At 35.7% G+C, this 15,888-nt stretch overlaps 1 protein-coding gene across 1 annotated transcript in view; it reads left to right on the forward strand.

Moving 5' to 3' along the window:
- The window catches only part of col21a1 (collagen type XXI alpha 1 chain), a 48,199-nt gene extending 33,364 nt beyond the window's left edge, over positions 1-14,835 (forward strand). The window contains exons 35-54 of the mRNA XM_023327820.1: positions 1,545-1,598; positions 1,688-1,741; positions 1,847-1,900; positions 4,743-4,796; positions 4,892-4,945; positions 5,028-5,081; positions 5,380-5,433; positions 7,088-7,132; positions 7,210-7,263; positions 7,336-7,389; positions 9,132-9,185; positions 9,336-9,407; positions 9,705-9,740; positions 10,078-10,122; positions 11,803-11,835; positions 11,928-12,074; positions 12,163-12,217; positions 12,300-12,482; positions 12,553-12,630; positions 13,680-14,835. Coding sequence (XP_023183588.1) covers positions 1,545-1,598; positions 1,688-1,741; positions 1,847-1,900; positions 4,743-4,796; positions 4,892-4,945; positions 5,028-5,081; positions 5,380-5,433; positions 7,088-7,132; positions 7,210-7,263; positions 7,336-7,389; positions 9,132-9,185; positions 9,336-9,407; positions 9,705-9,740; positions 10,078-10,122; positions 11,803-11,835; positions 11,928-12,074; positions 12,163-12,217; positions 12,300-12,482; positions 12,553-12,630; positions 13,680-13,867 — 1,422 coding nt within the window. The 3' untranslated portion in view covers positions 13,868-14,835. The remainder of the gene's footprint in view (positions 1-1,544; positions 1,599-1,687; positions 1,742-1,846; positions 1,901-4,742; positions 4,797-4,891; positions 4,946-5,027; positions 5,082-5,379; positions 5,434-7,087; positions 7,133-7,209; positions 7,264-7,335; positions 7,390-9,131; positions 9,186-9,335; positions 9,408-9,704; positions 9,741-10,077; positions 10,123-11,802; positions 11,836-11,927; positions 12,075-12,162; positions 12,218-12,299; positions 12,483-12,552; positions 12,631-13,679) is intronic.
- Positions 14,836-15,888: the final 1,053 nt, after the last annotated feature.

Below are 15,888 nucleotides of genomic sequence, written 5' to 3' on the forward strand. Positions count from 1 at the left end.
TTTGAAAATTGTTGTAAATACTGATAGGTTTTTTTTTGTTAAGTGACCTATTACACAAAAACTGTCATATTATGTCTCACTGAATAACACAGGATCTATTGTGATTTACAAAAGTATTCCCAGCCCTTAAACCTTTTCTCATTGACTTGTTGACTAATAACTGTCACGTTCCCAGCACTCCCACCTAAGCAGTAGATCTCTACAGCTCCTCCACTGATACCCCTGCTTGTCTGATTAGGAGCCACTTGTTCCATATCCACATAAAATACTAGACTAGGGAAATCCCAGGCAGTCCCAATCCTCGAGAGTGAGTTTCCTGCAACTCTTGGACGTGTTCTTGGTCTAACACGCTTCAATTAAATAGCAGAATTATCTCCTCAGTGCAGTCAAGTTCTCCACAGTGCTGCTAATGACCTCATTATTTGACTCAGTTGTATTGGAAGGAGAAATACATCTAAAACCTACAGGACACCAGTCCTGGACTAAACTGTAATACTCAAAGCTTGAGATGTTGTTTTATAAACTAATTTACGTCTCATGGCGCTGTTTGTTCTCTAACAAAACTTTTAATGCCTTCACAGAACATTTGTATTTATACGGTATGTCATTGGATGACACACCGGTGGATTTGCTAATTAAGTGAATTCTTCAGGCAATTGGTTGCACAGGATATTATTTGTGGTAGACATGGGAGGCTGAATAATTAAAAGGGTATAAATAAATTGGTAAGAGACTGTAATTACCATTAGCTTTGATAAATTATGGCTACCTTAATGCTCCAATTAAGCATTAAGGCAGCCATTGGAGATGTAAGATTGGAGAATTACCTAAAATAAAACCTTATTTAAATGATACTTTCTGTTAACTTTCCCTCCTTTGCAAATGTCGGGGTGATAAAAACTACCAACATTGCATGTTGATCTCATCACAGTTCATATAAAGCAGTTGAGTGTCCATGATGCTAATCTGTGAACCGGTGGCTCCATTCTGCTTTTTTTGTAGGAAATTCCATTGCATGACGGAAACTTGCTGCCTTGCTGAATAAAATGAAAGTGTTCAAGCACAATTTGTATTGTAGCCTATAGCAGTGTTTCCTCCAGGCACACTGCTCTGCATGTTTTAGACACTTTCCTGATTTAAGAAACAACAGTTCAGCAAAAACCTGTTAATCAGCCATTAGTTGAAATGATATGCGCTTGAAGCGGGGAAACATCTAAAACATTCAGAGCAGTGTGCCTTGAGGAACAAGGTTGAGATCTACTGGTATTTAGTATATAGTGTGATCAAATGCGATTGGATCCTGCCCTGCAACTTAGAAAAGTGAACCAGTACCAGTTTTCTTTACAAATGTTGATGTTTGATATCACATTTATTTGAAATGTTTATTTGAAAGACATTTAAGTCCTTGCTGATCAGAATGTGTTTCTTATTATAGAAAATGAACATGTATACAACTTTATCTAAAGTTCAGTGGAAGAGTTTAATTGTCTCTTGCCTCTGAATTAAGTGTTTAATCAACCATCAATAATTTGTTAAATTTGAAGGGTATTCCTGGCCTTAGAGGACTTCCTGGGCTTCCAGGTCCACCAGGACTTAAGGTAAATCAGTATTTTGTTACTATAGTAAAAATATTCATTTGGTGATCACTATCCTGAAAAAAGGTGCCTTTTTGTGTCAATTTCATTAGGGGGCACAAGGAGCAGATGGGTACAAAGGCGAGCAAGGGAGACCGGGTGTTTTGGTAGGAAGGTCAAAACAATATTCATGGCAAAGTTAATTGAGTAGAAATGTTCTACCTTCTGACTTTTTAGTGTTTTAGTGTAAGTCTGCTTTTTCCTTTGCTTAGGGTGAACGGGGTATGCCTGGATTACCTGGACTGCCAGGGCAGCAAGGAGAGAAGGTGCTAACGCTGAATCATTTACCTAAATCAACTATATTTCTGCTCATTCATAGATAAATAGCCTTTATCTATAATCAGACTCAAACATAGACATCATGTATGCATTCTTACAGCACTGACCAAACAATTCTGAAAAAAAAAAATAATAATAAGTGATCTATATAGTTTTGTTGTTCACAACTCTTTAAGCAGCTCTTGTTTAAGACAAAAAATATTTTGAAAAAGAAAAATTTGTCTTAAAGATAAGACAAAAGACAAGGGAAATACATCTCAAATTATGTAATATTCAATACAATATAATATATATATACAATTTCTGGTCAGGGACAAACAAACATAATTTCAATTTAAAATAACAAAAATTACACACACATACATATTGCATCATGACAAGATCAGTACTCTGTATTTTGACAGTGCCTTGTACTGCTTTAATGTCAGATCTTTTGTTTGCTGTATTCTGACAGTTATAGTAAGAGTGAATATGCTAAGATCAAAAGAGATGTCTGAGGAAATGCCAACCTGCCCAGATTTAGCAAACCAAGCAAGTTCTGCCTGAAACCAGACCACAAAATGTAAATGAATAAAAATAAATAAATAGAAGTGAAAATAAATTTTCATAAAAGAAACAGCACTACAAGATCCAACTTCATTGAATGGACAGTAAATCTTATTTCTGGAAAGACCAAAACTATATTTAACTGTCAAGGTTTTAGGAGATAAAAGAGACTGGATTTTCTCTTGATATGCACATCACTTTAATCATAATTGTGTTCAAGATTTCTTGAGATTTTCGTTGCCATTTGAAGCCAAAGGCAAATTTCCATGTGTATTTCTGGACAATGAAGAATATTATAACTAAAAATTATCATCTCTACCTGAGGGAGAGATTTAGATTTGTTAGATTTGTTTCCTTTTTTGAAAGAATGTCAGTGTCACCGGTACATATACTTGCTATCTACTTTGATGCAAGTTTCTTGGAGCGATACAAGTAGTGTTACATTTTAGTCCAAAAAGAGGACATTCTTTTTTCCTCAGTTTATTGTTCTTCAAATTACAGGTTTTCCACACAAATCTTCATTAATAGGCATTTTTTGAGTCAGCAATAAGAGATGTCAAAAATGTTTGGCTCAATCAGAACAGTAGAAATAATGATTTAACAAAAACTAGTTTGAAGGAAACTGGAGTCAGACTTAATAAAATACAAACAATTTGTGACCAAACGTCTGGGTTTGTGGCTGTATTGTCAACATGGATGGACATTTCTCAGCTTGAAAACAAACTCAGTCTTGTTAAGACAGAGTTATACATGGTTCCTCCAGTCTCATTTCAAAAACTTTCACTTATAAGCAAGACCAGACTCCAATGCTTTTGGCTCCTCCACAAATAAAATTGTGGCCAACTGGCAATCAATTTTTAAACTAGTCTTCATAGGTGCCAAGTGAAAAACAAATATTGAATGAGAAAACTGATTTTCCACTTGTACAAGTCCAATTCTGTTTGCCCTCAGGAAAGAACTTTCATGAAGGACAGAATAATAATAATTTTAAAAAATCAAAAGAATCCAAGCTGTTCTCAAACTTGATTTTTCCAAACAGCAAAGAGGCATTTAAGGTTCTCCTTATGTTCAGAGGTCTTTTAGGGTAAAGGCTTTTCCCTTATGTTCACACACATTTGTATCTACCTCTAAAAAGTCTTAGACATTTAGAATGCCGAGTAAAGGAAAAATTGTCATAGTTGTTCACCAAAGGAAACCACTTTAAGGCATAATTCAAAACCATTTCTATTTATAATATTATCACTTTGATTATTTGTCTAATGGGCTCTCTGTCTATAATATAATCTCTATGGTTAATAGAAAGTAAAATGGGTGGCATTCATCTTTAAAGAAACAGCACACTCTCTGATCCTCCACCCATGATGTTGGCCAAGTTTTCAACAAATATTGTCAGCTAATGGAAACATCAGTGGCTGAATTTCCATTCCATAACATTGAATAAATTGATATTATATTTTGCGCTAGGATGAAGCAGTCTTTTAGTCATATCGAAATAAATGTATTTCGCAAAACTGTAGCAGAATGACTTTTATTAAGCATTAGATGATCAATAGCTGGCTGTTACTTCTGGCAAAAACGATGACAGGTAGTAGGAGGATGATTTTTTGGGGTGTTTTTTTTCTCTAATTACAACATTACAAAATTACAACAAAATTCAGAAGAAGTTGTATGTCATTTGAACATGTTGAGTCTGTAGCTCTTCTCTAAAAATCATGGTCTACAATTTCCCCAAAACACTGCATACGTAACCGCTCTCAAATATAAGAGGTTGTTGCTCCAATGGCTCAGTGAGATACTGACGTCTCCTCTGATGGCTGATAGATGATGAACTCTAGCACTGTGGCTGAATTCTGAATATATCTGATGTAACTGTTCACATCCGTCACTGCCATGATTTGTAATGACTTATCGCATGAACAAGCTTATTCACTGGTGATGTTAATTTTATTAGTTATTTAATGGAAATGGTGTAGTTGTAAAATTGTGTTTCCTCACTATTAGCCAAATATAGACAGATTTTCTCACATTTGCAATGGAAAGCTAATGATATCAGTAGAATATGTCACTGACTGAGATTTTCTGATAGCTTTTCAATTCACAGTATACTTCTTACCTGCTCAACACTATTTGTTCCATGCGCTAACTAAAGTGGCTAACGTACTGTCCTATTAATTGGTTGGTCATGGAGTTAAGAAATGGGCTCATCTATGCAAGTATACAGAGAGACGGACTTCTCTATGCAACACATCTAATATTTACTTTTAATCTTTTGGCCTCATTCAGGGTGCAATAGGTTTACCAGGAATTGCAGGGTTGCCTGGTATACCTGGTCAATTGGTAAGAATACAGAATGTCCTAATGGCTTAAAAAAACTCAGATACTACCTGGGTTGTCATATTTATTTCTTTAACTGGATGTTGTTATCTTTCCAGGGTGCAAAAGGAAGCATAGGACCTCCTGGGCCACCAGGTATTCCTGGAAATCCTGTAAGTGTGCCACATGCAGAAGTATAAATCCAGATTCCTTGTGCCTGTATTGTATAACAAAAATGTCTCTGTGTAATTTCAGGGATTTCCTGGGAGAAATGGAAAAGATGGAATTCTAGGAAGTCCTGGTCAAAAGGTTTGGTAGTGCTGACAGTGTTGCATGTTACAAAGATCATTCCAATTTGAGGGGTGTAACAGAGGCATGTAGTTGGAGAACAGTGAAGATAAATTAACTGTTTCCAAGAAAACAGCTGTTGTTTTTAGCAACTATTAAAACCAAATCAATAGGAAACTCATGTGTTTGTTCAGAGCGACATCTATCATTTTTCTTTCATATTTAGATCAATTGTTTAGTGCTTCATAAAGCATTCAGAAATACACTAAAGCCACATGGCTTGATTTTCAACAAAATCTGATATTTTTTTCTCTATTAGGGTGAAGCTGGAGCCATTGGTATTCATGGTTCAGATGGAAGACAAGGCCATCCTGTGAGTACACATGTTAACAATATGCAGTGCTTTGCAAAAGCATTTATAAGACGCGAAATCTTTATGTGGTTTCTCTTTGCAAACACAAACTACAGTTTTTGGATTTAGATTTTATGAGAAAAACAAACACAAATTAGTGGTAATTAAGCAGTAGAAGAAAATGAAAACAAGGTTTTCAAAATAAATATTTGAAAACTAAAATCTGAACACTGAGTTTATAATCCGAATTCAAAACACACTGATCTGGATTTGGATATTTAAAAATCAAATCAAGTGCTACCAGGTGCCTAAAACTCCTGGTAAGTAAACAGTCCACTTATGTGTTATTAATGTAAAAAACTATTTTGTGAAGGTCTAATAGGTTCTTTATAGAATGTTTGTGAACAAACATAGCAAGGAACACACCAGACAGTCTAGGAAAAACACTGTGTAAATTTAAATGAAAGAAGCCTACAGTAGAAGCAGTAGAGATAAACAGTTCAGGTGAATTAATCTGCGGATACCACAATTAATTATAACGTACAATATGATAATATAGTACAGAATTAATGCTACTAGTCACCTTGAACACACCATCCCCAGTGAACCATAGTGGTGAAGGTGACATGCTGTGGGGCTGTGGTTCTTCTACAGGAACAAGGAAGCAGGTCAGAGTAGATGTTGTGGAGAGAATTAAATAATAAATAACTATGGGCCAAAACCTATCAGAGGCTGCAATAGGTATAAATCTGGTAATTACCGTGCAAAATTGTTATTCAAATCCTTTATTTGGAGGGGCTGAATACAAATATATAATTGTCAGATTTTTTTTATATAAAGTGATCCAAAAATAATGTATTCTTCCCTTTAACATTTAAGCATTACTTTGTATTGGTCATGTGAAGAAGCTAAAAAATACTTCTGGATAGTTCTGTACAATTCTTGTATTTTGTAGATTTTCAGAGCAATCATAACTTAATTCAAAATTGTAGACATGACAAATGTGATGTGATTGATTTATAAAACTTTTACTTACCGTGTTGTTGCTTTTCGACTTTAGCAAAAATTATCTCTCTGCTTGAATAATCATCAACCCATTTCAAAACATGATTACTAAGACCAAGTTTGTGTTTCATGTTTTTTCCAAGTATCATGAAGTGTAGAGTGTCGTATTGAGACCATAATTTCATAACCACCACCACGAAGACTGAACGTGACAGCCAGTAAATCAGAAGTGCTACTCCAATAAGTCACCCCAGGATAATCCTTATATGCAACACGCACTTTGGCTTGAATTACTGACTGTGAAAAAGACAATCGAGAGACTGTTTGTTCTTAAAACTGAGAACTTTGTTTTGGGGAACAAATTGTTCCAACTGGGGAGTCATCACCCAGATCATGATCAATGGTGGTGACAAAAAGTTTTGAAATAGGTTCACAAAACATGAGTCAATAGTTGCAGAAGCTTGCTAACCATTTGTGATCTAAATCAAGGAGACAGACTTACAAGATGGACAAGATCACACTGAATGTTTTCAAGTTGAACATCAAACATTATGAAAGCTTACTTTAAAAAGGAGAAATCATTTTCCGCCATTTTTAGAAGACAAAACTTGACCAAACAACATGTTTTGTAATTCTTGTAAACTTATCTTTCATACTTGACTGCCTCCAGGGTGTTCCTGGTTTGCCAGGAAATGCAGGCCTGGACGGACAAAAGGTAAAATTGTGCTGTTGTGCAAAAATTAAAGCATCATTCATCGCAATCCTCTTTGACTGGAATGATTCTCATTCAAGGGAGAAACTGGTGAACCTGGACCAAAAGGAATCAAAGGATCAGCTGGCCCATCTGTGAGACCCAAGTCCCTTAATTACATGCATGGTCTGGTATGAATTAGTTCTTAAAAATATATTCTCTTGCAGGGGGAATTGGGCTTACCTGGTGAACCCGGCATGAAGGGACCAATTGGACCCAAGGTAAATAACTTATAACTGTTAGAAAGCAAGATTAAACTTTTCTGAAATTGTTAGAATTTGAGATAAATTAAAAATGCTGAAAAAGTATTTTTAAAAAGAAAAAACTGTCAGATATATAGTGACCAGGATGGTTGTGCGATGTTAGCATGATCCAGAGATCTCACATGCAAACTTTTGCAATAAGTGCAAGGAAACTAGAGTCATGTCTTAATTTCATCTGACTCTAAGTGCATAGCTACTGCCAAGCTGTTCAGATTGACAGAAATGTTATTTCACAAACAAATGTTTCTTTCTGAGGTTTCTATAACATGCTCAAGTTTTATAATTAACATTTTTTCAGTGTTTCTAGTCTTTTGTAGATCAACATTGATAATTCAATAAAATAATAAAAATTATCGTATTGTCAGATCCTACTGTACATATTTCCATCTTGGATATATTTGGCTTTTTTGCTGCTCTTGTTCATACTAAGTTAGTGTCAAAACTATAACTTTGCCTATAAAACCTGTCACATCTGTCTGCTGCCATTCCTGAGCCAGGGTTGCGTGGGTGGCAACTTGATTTCTTAGAGAAAAATGCTTGGGAGATTCCACAGGGCCTCCACAGGCTGAAGTTGTCCCTAGTAGTTTATTCTCAAAATTAAAAAAAGAGCAAAATGACAACATTTTGGGTTTATCAAGGATGTTGGAAGTTAAGTTATTTTACACTTCTAAACTTGTTTAATTGTGCTCAGTTGTGCTTATTTGTTCAATAACTTTTAACAACTAAAAGTACAAATTTTCTTCATTTATTTGCAGACGCTGTAGGTTTAAAGTCCATTAAAGTGGCAATAAAAATAATTGCAAATAACCGGTCCACGGAAATCATACCACCAATATAACTGACTGTGAAGTATTTATGTTGCACTATCACATTTATATATTCGGGGAAAGAGAGCGGGCATGACAGTGTGTGCTTCCTGATCATGTTAGATAGAGAAATTCTCCACTTCAAAGCAGACATAACTAAATCAAAAACACAAAGTGATGTTAGCCACTTGGCCCTCACTCAGTCTATTATTTTAACTAACAATTAGGTCTTTCCAGTGATTGTAGCAAGTATTTTTGAGGTAGGAGTAAAACACGGTGAAGAAAGAACGCTTCACTAATTGTGTTCGACTTTGCAGGTCATTACATATCAACTGGCAGGAGAGTTACTGTGTTTTCTGGCACTTTCACTTTCTTGCACTGCAGCAAAGTACAGAGCAGCACAGTGTTCAGTGAAATCATATTCTCAAAGTAAATGTTGCATAGCCTTCACAAAATACAGTTTAAATTACTATTAGTTTGGATATTTTTGGAGCTTTCTAGGGGGGCAGATTAAAAATCTGTGGAAAATAATGTGGTTCAAGAGCATTACATGTTTTGCTTGGTCAGGGGTTTAACTAAAAGAGACTGTAACAAAAAGCACTCTTAGTGGAACAAAACTTAACAGAAATCTGGATCCACTCCTCAGGGTAAGTTTTAGTTTAAAAGCAACAGTTCTGGTCTCTTCCTGGGTTCATACTCTGCCTTCTAATCATTTATGGCTGACACTAATTACTGAACTGAGGGAAAAAGGCTTTAGCTTTACACATTTAATATGTTAAGCTTCAAAATTAACTAGATCACATTGGTCAAATTTAATTATGATTACAGTCATGTATTGCCTGTAACCTAATGATTTTCTGTAAAAATAATTGATCTCTGGTTTAACAAATCAAGGGCAACAAAGGTGAAACTGGTAAACCTGGGATGAGAGGATCACAAGGGCTTGTGGTGAGTTACTTTCAAAACATTATAATTCATACCTTTGTTGTTCATCTAAAAAGAGCAAACAAATTAAATTAATTTATTTACTAAATTAGTAGCTGTAAGTATTTTATTTATGTTCTACATCCCTGTTTTCCAAAAAATATATGTTTAAAGGGGAACACAGGGGAACCAGGATTGCCAGGTCAACCGGGACACCAAGGCATGCCAGGCCTGAAGGGAAGCAAGGTATCAATCAATCAATCAATCAATCAATCAATCAATCAATCAATCAATCAATCAATCAATCAATCAATCAATCAATCAATCAATCAATCAATCAATCAATCAATCAATCAATCAATCAATCAATCAAGGGCATTTTTCATACAGACATTACACAATGATCAAAAATTAATATTTCATAATAGTCTCCTCGCCCTTTTTTATTCAAACACCACTGTTTGTAGATTTTGATCCTTAGAAATCTCCAGCTTACAAATTTCTTCTGTTTTTCCTTTTCTGTCACATCTTCATTTTCTTCAGGGAGAAAGAGGAAACACGGGTGAAACAGGAGTGATGGTAAGCTTTAACCGTAACTACATAGCTCTGCATTAATATTTCACATCACCACAGACTCCTTTTTAAATATGTTGACAGCTACTATAACGTGGGACTTCTGTTTACACACAATAGTCAATATCCAGTGCAAGATATTTGAAGACTCAATGGGAAACAAAACCTTAATTTCTTTTGTCACATTTCACATTTAGTTGTTTTTTTATTTTTTTATATCTGCATAATATATTATCTATTAAAATCGCTTCAACTCCTTTACAGAATGGATTATCAGAGAGTTTATTCTACCATATACTGTAATTTAGACATTGATTGGAATCTATACATTTCATCTAACTAGGGAATGAAAGGTGATCAAGGAGAACATGGACGACCAGGAGTTCCGGTATGTGTTTTTTCAAATAATTTTTTAGAATACAGAATACAGAATTACAATGTTGGCTGGTGAGAAAAAATAATATGTCAAAACAGAACAATAACATTTTTATAATCTATTGCAATTTAGTTTGGTCCAGTCTTCAAAAACATATATACATATACATTAAAATAAAATAATGTTTCCAGTTTTGGGGGGGTATGTAAATGAAACTTGGTTGGCTACTTCATAATCGTTATTTAAATTTTTAAATACTACAAATGAAAAGCTGAGATATCTCGATGTTTGAATGTTTGATTTGGTGGGATTTTTATTCAGACGTACCAACATTTACAGATATTTGGCATTTTATTTCATTAAAAATAATGTGATTCACAACATTTTCATAGTGCTTTTAAAAATGTATGTCACATGATCTGTATTTGAAACCAGATATTTACAGACACTTTATAAAAAGACTCTTAGCAATTTTGTCTCCCTGTTTGACATTAAACCTTCCCTGTATTGGGTCAGTTAGGAATAACATATTTGTATTTTAATTGCATTGTTGTTTCTCTTAAACTAAATTTCTTGTTGAGGTTTGTTGACATTAAAATTTACACCAGATCTCAGAAGCAACGCAAATAAAATACACAATAAAATCAAAGTAATTTAGTCCACAAATAAAAAATGAGCAAAAAGATAAATGAATGAGACAGGGGATAAGTAAGGTACACACTTACTGATATGCATTACGTACTTTGCATATTAAACAGCCTTTTTTAACAATGACAACTTAAAGGTTTGTTCTGAATGGAGAAACTAATTACATGATTTGCTCATGTGGGACCCCTTCTGCATAGAAGGTTCCTCTCTATGCACTCAAATCCTCACTTCTTCCTACAGATTTTTATTTGGATACTAGTCAACTAATTGACTTGGTCACTCATTTCTCCCTTTCTTCCTTCTTTTCCTTTCTTTCTTTCTATCTTCCTTCCTTTCTTTCTTTTTCCTCTCTTTCTCTTTTGGGGGTTTATGGGGGAGTCTTGTTGATCAAAATTACAAAACTATGGGGGGGTGGACATATAGGCTTTTAAATCCAGAAATGCCATCTTGAGCTACACATGATACAATGTAAAAAACTATTTCAATAGGGTCCGTTCTTGTCTAGGGAAAAAGAACAGGTGCTCTAGCACCTCCTAGTGGCTGTGCGTGACCCTGAGGTAACCTATCAAAAACCTACAAAGCAATGACATCATCATCAGAGCTTTCTTAATGTCCAAAGGCATAGTAATAGTAGCATATTTATCTTCTAAAACCAGTGTAAAAAATGTTTCTTATTATACTCTATATTGGTAATTAGAACAAATTTTCAAACTGATGTAAAACCTAAAAGGTTTTATATAATTTAATGTCGGACAGGAAGAAAATGTTATTTTGCATCCGCCTATGTAGTGTATGTAGATATCTGAGTTCAACAGCCAATACCATAGCTGACTTACATCATTCACTGATGCTATAAAAAAATATTTCTTTAGCATCAGTGCATTTGATTAATCAGAAAAATTCCTTTTAACATGATCCCACTGTATGTAGTTATGAATGATTTTATTATTTTGACTCGGTCCTATAATCAGGATCATGTCGGTTGGTGTGCATTTTGAAGTAGATTGATTTTTAATGTCTTTGATGACTTATTCTGATTACCAGGGATCACCTGGCCCAGTGGGATTCAAGGGGGAGGTATGTTGAGATGAAGAAAAATTTAATAATATACATCAGCACCACCTGTGTAAATGCATGCATTTCTAACAAGAGGGTGGTATTCTTGCCAGAAAGGGACAGCAGGGGATCCAGGGCAGAGAGGGCCAGGAGGTCAAATGGGACGGCCTGGACAACCTGGTCAGTCAGGGCCAACTGGGCCCCAAGGGGTGCGAGGGGACACAGGCCCCCCTGGGCCACAAGGACCCGAAGGCAGATCTGTAAGTTTGACACTTTCTGAAAACAGAATGTTTTTTCAGTCGTTGTGACATGCAGTGATGACCAACAAATCATATTGATCTACTATAGACAAGTGAAATGTCAGACAGTCACATTCGGCAAATCTGCAGAGACATTCTTAGAAGTGAGTAGCCTTACAAACTAATCAATGAGCTGTTTCTACACTACTGCACCATGTAAAATCTCTTTATTGTCTCTGATTCAAGGTGAGCTGCCTTTATTACTGCTAAGCAACCAGCAGAGTAGCTGTACAAGATGTCAAGGCCAACCGGGGTCGCCTGGTGCACAAGGTCCAGCTGGTCCCCAAGGACTCAGAGGTCTTCCTGGACTTAGTGGTTCCAGAGGACAACCTGGTCGTCCAGGGCGTCCAGGGGTTATTGGGCTGAAAGGTAAAAGTAGAATATGTGCTGTACAAAAACTACGTTTACATTTGTTCTAAAGGTAGAATGGTGTTTGCAGGAGAACCGGGTTACACAGGTGAGAAAGGGAGCCCTGGTCAAGTCATGGTTGGGGATCAGGGACCTCCGGGGCCACCAGGTAAGAAAATGTTGCTTTTCATTCATTAAAGCATTATTGACAGAACATCTTGGAAATATGCTTAGGTTTCGACATTTTAAATGTATATGTTAACTTGTATATGTTTAGTCTTACAACTTTTCCTCAACTGTGCACATAGGGTTGTTGTTTGAGACAGTTATCCACTCTTAAACAAAGACTGGGAAGAGATCACAAAGATTCACATTTCTTGAGGTGACCATGGCCAGATTTTAAGTACATTTTCAAAATGTTAAAAAAAGAAGGAGAAAAAAAAAAACAAAAACAAAGAGAAGACATTATTAAAACAAATTCTATTGAAAGTGTTTGGGATGGACTGCAAGGGTGGTGCGCAAAAATGGAAGACAGTTCTAATCCACAGATGCCCTTCACTAATCTATCTTCACCACATGGATCAACATTACAGTTAGCCAAATGGAAACACTTACATCAAGCATGTCTAAGCATATTCTTGAAGTGATCAGCAAGAGTGAGGGTGCCACTCACTACTGAGTTTGTTTTTGATATTTTTAGCTATGTTTTTGGGGTGTTAAACTTTTGATCAGCTGTGCAACAGCTTGCTTGAGTTTTAATGTCATTTTCAATTAAATGTTCTTTCTGCACCATGTTTTTGTGGTTTACACCTGCTTCTTCTGTTAGCATTTGAAGCTGAACTTATAACCTGAGTTCAATCCAGCAGAATGAAAAACAAATACTTGCAACTTGTTTTTCCAGTTTTAAGGTCTTTCTTAGATGTTTATTCTTTTCCATGCTCCAAATCAAGAAATATGAAAAGAAGTGTGAAAAGCGAGGAAAAGTGCAACCTTTTCCCAAGCTTTTTTCACAAAACGCTTTTGTGAAAAGCTACAAAAGCGAGGTAGCCAAGGAATGCTTGTGACAACAATTATAAATGAGATCATTTAAATTCTGGAGGGATTGAAGTTATGGTGTTGCAATTTGTGCGTTGGTTCTGACCAGCATTGTTGCCCTGATACCTGTGTTCATCGGTCTCCTATTGCAACTGTTATGGCTCAGTGCTTTTATCTTGACAGGGCCTGTTGGTCCCCAGGGGTACAGCAAACCAGGTCCTCCTGGTAAGCCTGGATTTCCTGGTCAAAATGGAGCAGAGGGTAAACCAGGTAATCCCGGCGTTCCTGGCCATCCCGGGGTATGTGACCCATCCCTGTGCTATTCTAGTATAATGAGAAGGAGTTCCTTCAGCAAAGGCCCAAACTATTGATGGATTGCAGTGTCACTAACGCCTCAAATCTCAAGCTGATGTGGAACAAACAGTCATTCTCAGGAAGATTTAATCTCTACAGTTTCTCTCTGTCCAGGAAAACTAAAAGTACCTCTTCAACTTTTTTGTGATCTCATTCATCATTGTATATTTTTTTAATATGTGTATTGAATATAATGAATAATATTATTATTCTTTGTCTTTTAACATTATTCTTGAGGTTTTCAGGGTGTTAGGAGAACTGAAAATTGGCTCATTTGAATACCTCCATCTGAGCACCTTGAAATCTTGTATGTCTTGTGGCTGGTACACTTCCCTTTAGTGCCCCCTGGTGTTGCTTCAGTGCATGACTGTTTCTACCAACTTCACAACACTGTCAGTGGGTGCTATTTAAAGTTTGAAACGAAATAAAACTGTTATATGAATTACATGTTTTGTTGTTAATCTTGACATACCTTTTCTGTAATACTGGCATGTTTTGATTTTGTCTTACTGATTATCATCTCCTGTGAGCATTTCTTAACCTTTTCAAGCAGCTATATTGTGTATTTTCTGAGATAAAATTAGACTGTTCCCCACAACAGTTAGAAGTCTTTAAGATGTCACCTCTTTATATTTAGGATGGAACATTTTTAAAAAGTGACATTTTTGACATTTTACTTCATTTCCCCTCCACAGGTTCAGTTTTAATTTCTGTATTAGGTATTGTATTGTTATTTATAAGAGTAATATCTGTGCATTACAGCAGTGATGCATCTTTAACATATTTGTAATGTAGATATTTTGTAACTTTTGTACGTTTTTGTCATTTTTCGAAAAAATAGAATTAAAATTTTAGAACAATTTGGGAAATTAATTTGTCACACACATCCACCCATACACAAATATATGTGAATTTTAAAGCATAAAAGGATGAAGTGTTACTGGCAAACACGCTAAAAACAAAATGCTTGCCATCTAATGTTTCCACTTAAAACCTTTAAGTCAGAAAACTGGACAAACTCAACTGCCAAAGGTGCATTTGGAGTTGTTGACTATGGTGTCTTATATTCACACTCCCTGACGTTTTTGCAACTTGTCGGGTTACAACCACAAACATTAAAGCATGTTATTAGGATCATATGTACCAACACAAAAATATGCATGATTGTGACATGGAAGTACAATGATGCAAGGTTTTAGATTTTTTTTCATCAAGTGAAAAAGAAAGGATATTATTACTTTTTGCTGCGGTTATAGCTGCAGGTATTTTGTGTGTCTACCAGCTGTGCACATGTAGAGACTTAGAGTTCTGCTAATTCTACACTATAGCTGTGCATCCATGAATATCAGTTTTTTGCATGTAGCAAAAAACTACTTTTTTTGCTACATGCAAAGAAAGACTTTATGGTTTTTCCATAAACCATAAAGTCTGACCACAGTGTGTGTTTGTTTAGTCTGTGTTCAGCCACACACTAACCATTTTGCAAGTGGGGTCTTTAGGATGTTTTCCTTTGCCCTACATAATTTGTGCAAACAGAAAATGGGACTTCTTCTAGAATAGAATAGAATAGAATAGAAGTCTTCACATCTAGGCCTCAGTAGGTGATATCCTGCAACTTTCAGATGTGTCACTACTTCAACACACCTGAGTCAAATTACGAGATCATTAGCAAGAGTCTGGAGAACTTGGCTGCATACTGAGGAGGTGATTCAGTCATTAGATTTAGGATCTCATGGTCACAGGACTTACTGAACCTCAAGGCCTGGATTTGAAGACCTCTGGAATGGAATAGTCTTTTCTATTCAATAGAGAGACATTTCAGGTGTTGCAGCAACAAGTTAAGGTAAGAAGGAGCATGCATATTCCCTAAGAAGTAACAAGTCATGATATTTTTAAACAATTACTTTCTTTTTGGCACTCTTCCATGAAGACCAGATTAATGGAGCCCAAGATTCCACTAATTTGTAGTAACCGTGATTTATTTTATGGGTTTCAGGTTAAAGGGGAATGAATGCACATGCACAATATTCTTTTCAGA

Source organism: Xiphophorus maculatus, chromosome 22 (assembly GCF_002775205.1).
Source record: "Xiphophorus maculatus strain JP 163 A chromosome 22, X_maculatus-5.0-male, whole genome shotgun sequence".
Lineage (NCBI taxonomy): Eukaryota > Metazoa > Chordata > Actinopteri > Cyprinodontiformes > Poeciliidae > Xiphophorus > Xiphophorus maculatus.